This window comes from Cicer arietinum, chromosome 7 (genome assembly GCF_000331145.2).
Source record: "Cicer arietinum cultivar CDC Frontier isolate Library 1 chromosome 7, Cicar.CDCFrontier_v2.0, whole genome shotgun sequence".
In the NCBI taxonomy this organism is placed as follows: domain Eukaryota; kingdom Viridiplantae; phylum Streptophyta; class Magnoliopsida; order Fabales; family Fabaceae; genus Cicer; species Cicer arietinum.
Window position 1 is genome coordinate 41,213,382 of NC_021166.2, and position 4,727 is coordinate 41,218,108.

The 4,727-nt window shown below is 32.9% G+C and overlaps 2 protein-coding genes across 4 annotated transcripts in view; both read right to left on the minus strand.

The window, feature by feature from the left end:
• Positions 1–636: 636 nt before the first annotated feature.
• Positions 637–4,672, minus strand: LOC105852629 (damage-control phosphatase At2g17340-like). Of its 3 annotated transcripts, none has more exons than XM_027336544.2 (4): positions 1,861–4,672; positions 1,534–1,630; positions 1,098–1,219; positions 637–989 (listed from the first exon to the last, which is right to left on the minus strand). In XM_027336544.2, the coding sequence occupies exons 1-4, from the start codon at positions 1,870–1,872 to the stop codon at positions 891–893; spliced, it is 330 nt and encodes a 109-aa protein (XP_027192345.1). In that variant the 5' UTR covers positions 1,873–4,672; the 3' UTR covers positions 637–890. The 3 variants fall into 2 exon arrangements, 1 of the variants encoding a protein (XP_027192345.1); XR_012163980.1 differs by having other exon boundaries at positions 1,098–1,630.
• The window catches only part of LOC113787761 (uncharacterized), a 4,158-nt gene continuing 2,700 nt past the window's right edge, over positions 3,270–4,727 (minus strand). Inside the window, exons 4-6 of the mRNA XM_073363587.1 lie at positions 4,285–4,668; positions 3,614–3,755; positions 3,270–3,490 (exon numbers count right to left, since the gene is read on the minus strand). Coding sequence (XP_073219688.1) covers positions 3,270–3,490; positions 3,614–3,755; positions 4,285–4,668 — 747 coding nt within the window. The remainder of the gene's footprint in view (positions 3,491–3,613; positions 3,756–4,284; positions 4,669–4,727) is intronic.

The window sequence follows — 4,727 nt, forward strand, 5'->3', positions numbered from 1 at the left end:
ATAATAATAATAATAATAATAATAATAATAATAATAGTTTGAATGTTTATAAATCCTAAACCCTAAATCCTATAAAAATTACAATTCTCTCGAAAGATTAATGATTAAAATGATCGAACAAAATAATATACATCTTATTTATTTAATCATAAAATGTAAAATATTACTTAGTCTTAAAGTTATACTTTTAATTAATTATTAATAATAATTTTTTGATAATATTAATATGAATCAATAATTATGCTACCAATTAATTTAATATATAGTTAATCAAGTAAAGAAGAGATGAATAAGTGATGAGATGAATAAGTTCGATTGTAAGTTATAGGCGGAAATGTGAATTGTTGTAAATTTATTCGTAAAAAATTAATAAAAAAATATAAAAAAAGGTTAGGGTTAAAGAAGATAAATAAGAAAACAATTAAATGGTAAGAAGAAGTTGTTACTTTGTGAGTAACTACGGAGGCCATTAATAAATATGTAGTAGTGAGTCTCAGCTGATGACGAAATTGATGAGATGAATAAGTTCGATTGTAAGTTATAGGCGGAAATGTGAATTGTTGTAATTTTATTTGTAAAAAATTAATAAAAAAATATAAAAAAAGAAAGTGATACAAAAATTTATTGGTGGAAAGAAAGAATGTATTACCAACAGACTATATTTGTTAAACATGTATACAAAGCTATATTTTTAGTTTGCTCTACTCCTGTCATTTTACAAATTTTCATTTAAGGGTGCATAGTTACAGGATACTGTGGCAAAGTTGCCACTGGTTCGTGAGAAAACATCAAAATCATCTGATTGCAAGGCATCGGCTAAACAATCAGATCCTAGTATTTAGTTTGAAATGAGAATAATAGTTTTTGTGAAGCTGAGTGCTATAAGGATTTTATGAAATAACTTTGTTATGGCAATGAGATTCCAATTTCCAGACCGGCAAAATACCCAAAATAATATCTCCACCAGAGTTATCAACAAATATGATAACCTGCAATAATAAAGAAAACTGATTATTAAGCTGCCCTTGGACAAAATATTTCAGAATCATAAATTGAATCAAAAGAATTGTATATTTCTTCCACCATATGAGACTTACCTTCTTCCAGGAGTTGTTGCTCCATTTTAATTTTAAAGTATCAAGGTCATCAATTATCCAAGGTCCAGGGAGAAGATTTTCACAAGTTGTCGAAAACGACACCCCATCCCTAGCGAAAACCTCTGCAAGGTTGAAGAAATTGAGGGAAGAAAAAAGACATAAACTATAGCTACTTGGAAATAATCCTCCAACCTTTAGCATATGATTGTAATAAACATGTGTCTTCTAGTATGCAAATAAATTCATTTTCAGGTAAGATTCCCAAATAATGTCAGCTATGGTTGAATACTTGGATGATAGATCACAAAAGGGAAAAATAAGACCACTCATATCACCCTCTATATGTTCGCTAATAGGCATAAGGTGTGTGTTGAGAATTTGTATACAAATAACTTTAGTTTTAACTAACCCGATGAAAAACATCAGTGAAACTAACCAAGAATGAAGTAGGCTGCAAGCATTCCACCATGTTGACGTTTAAGGGCAGTCTGTTTTTTGCAGTGTACATAACATTCCCATTTTGTCTTAGAATTCTGATAAATTAAAGAAAGAAAATTATCAGTTTGTAATATGAAAATTGAAGGATATATAGACAAAGAGTTGAGTATAATTGAAATCCAAATGTAGCTGCCAACAACCAAATGACATGTAAAGACCAAAATAACTATAATAAAAAAATGATTGGTTTTTAAAATATTTGTAAAATATATAAATGTTCAGTAAGCATTCAGTAACAGATTGTATACAAATGTTGTTGTGTTACCTGCACAATCATGTAAACAAACAACTAAAGAATCTCTTTGTACACAATATTTAAGACCTTGTTTTCACTGGGCTTCTCATCGCCGTTACTAAGAATATGTAATCCATTTCGATTGGTTACTCTCGAGATGGCGACATACAATTGTCCATGAGTAAATACTTGTTTAGGCAAATATAATCCAACGTGCTGCAACGATTGTCCTTGACTTTTATTTATTGTCATGGCAAAACATAATGATATAGGATACTGTCTTCGATTAAGAATAAAAGGCCAATTGGATTCTGAAGGCGACAAAGATATTCTTGGAATGAGAACTTTATCTCCAATGATAGATCCACTCAACACCTCTCCTTCCACAAACCATTTTCCAAGTTGTGTAATTTTCATTCTTGTACCATTACATAGCCCAGCTCCTTGATTCAAATTTCTCATTAACATAACTACTGCTCCTTTTTTAAGCCTTAAAATATGTGATGGCAAACCCAAAAATTTGAGTGTATTCAAAAACTCAGTAGGGTAAAGAAGATCTTGATCTTGAATATTGAAATCTGCCTTACAAATTGAGTCTGATGATAAATATATCATTTCTTCGCCTGTGAAATTATTCAAAATGCGTTGATTTATATCGTCAACTATTTCATTTGTAGGTGTCAAGATAGCCCGCGACACAAGGTAATCTGCGTCCCCAATGTGGCTATTTAAATTTGGATAAATAGCGTCAACTATAGATTGAAAATCATCATGTGATTTTGGGAGCATCAAGTTTTGTTCTATTGATATCCATGATTCTCCGATATCTGCGCATTGTTTTCCATCACATACGTCAAGTATCCAATCTGCGAAGTTTTGCATTGCATCTTTTGAGATTGAGTCTAACTCATTTGATTGTAGACGCATATTTTGACGTAGCAAATGAACCTCACATGAATTCCAAAGATATGAATTTTTTATGCAAGCTTGGATCATATCATGCCTATCACCTTTTCGAACTACAGGTAAAATCTGACGAAAGTCACCACCCAATACAATAGTTATTCCACCAAATGGTTTCAAACCGTAGTCTTCTTTGATTCCTTTCATAATATCACGAAGTGATCGATCTACTGCCTCAAAGCAATATTTGTTGGCCATCGGTGCCTCATCCCAAATAATTAAAGATGTTTGCATAATTAATTCAGCAAGATGTGTGCCTTTATTGATTGAACATGTTGAAGCCTCATTTGGATTCAAAGGTAATTGAAATCTAGAATGTGCAGTTCGGCCACCCGGTAGTAATAGAGCAGCAATGCCAGAAGTTGCAACAACTAGAGCAATCTTACCTTCCGATCTTAATTTTGCAAGTAGTGTTCACCAAAGGTAAGTTTTTCCCGTTCCACCAGAACCATACACAAAGAATAACTTTCCAAAGTTCAAGTAATTGATTGAAGCACAAAATCATGAATTGCCTTTTGATCTGAATTAAGACCGTGTAGCAACTGAGAGTATTCTTCATGCATTTTTAACATGTCATAATTTAGCTCCTCCGTAATAAGACGGTTGTTCAGTTCCTCAATTACATTGCTATTGGGAATGGCTATTCCTTTGTAATCTTCCAAAGACTTGCCGGCCTTTCTAAGATGTTTTTGTATCTCTGAAAGCGCATAGATTTTTAATTGGTCATCTGACAAATGGAGGTCGGGGAAATTTAGTAGTCGGCGTTGCCTTTATAAAATATCTTCAGAAAGTAACTTCGAATTAGATTCCCAAAGCAAACCTGGATTAATAACAGTACAATTCAGTAAAATTGTTGAGAACAGCTGGCGTAGTTGAATTCCAGTACCCCATGCCGCTGCTTCTTTAATACAATCATCAAATTCTTTATCATCCTCTAGTAAACCAAGTGCATAACACGCGTCCTTATAAGTTAGATGTACAAACCCATTAATAGTTTTAATATATTCGAATGATCGACTGCCTCGTACTTTGTTTAAGAGCATTCGTAAATACAATTTTTCTCCACTTGTGGGAGGAACATAATATATTCTTCCAACACACCTTCCATTTTTCCGTCTGGTCCACTTTTTGCTAGTCTTGTTCCAAACATATTTAGTAGGAAGTTCTGCATATGTTAGTTGTCGAGCTTCCATGTCTACAGAGTTCATTTTCATCCACTCTGTGAACATCGTGGTTTCAATTCCTTCTCTATTTAAAATGGTAGAAATACGCATAGATTCTGGAAAATATATTGTTTGTTGCCCATGGAGGTGAAAGGAAAGGTGTTCGACTGCTGGTTCTCTAAAAAACATATTAAACTTGAAAATTCTCCACGAAGCCTCTGATGGAGAAATATATCTACAATCAAGATACTCTTTAATTTCATCACGAAAGTGCATTGAACTTGTTGAACTGTTATCAGTTTTCTACATTAGAGATGACTGCTCTAACTTGATCAGGACCTTTGTTGATATATTTGAAAAGATATTTAATTGATCTAGAACGATTGCAAAGCTCAACATTAATATGGGCATCATATTTTATCAAAAGATGTCTATTGTATGGGACCACATACCGACTATCAAGTTGGCTACCATTCTTCAAGATATATCGACCACCATTTCGTCGCATATATATAGGGAACCCATCTTCATCTATTGATGTTTTATCATGAAATCTCTTTGGATAGTGCTTCCCACATTTTCCATTAACCATACATGGAGATTTTTTATTTAAAATACCACATGGTCCATGTATCATAAATCGTTCAACTGCACTAAAAGTAAGAGGGTCAATATCTTTATCCGGAATTTCTGCGGATATGGTATTATCAATCTTAGATGGTGTTTGTATTTTATCTTCCGAATGTAAGAACACTAATATGTGGGCATGGG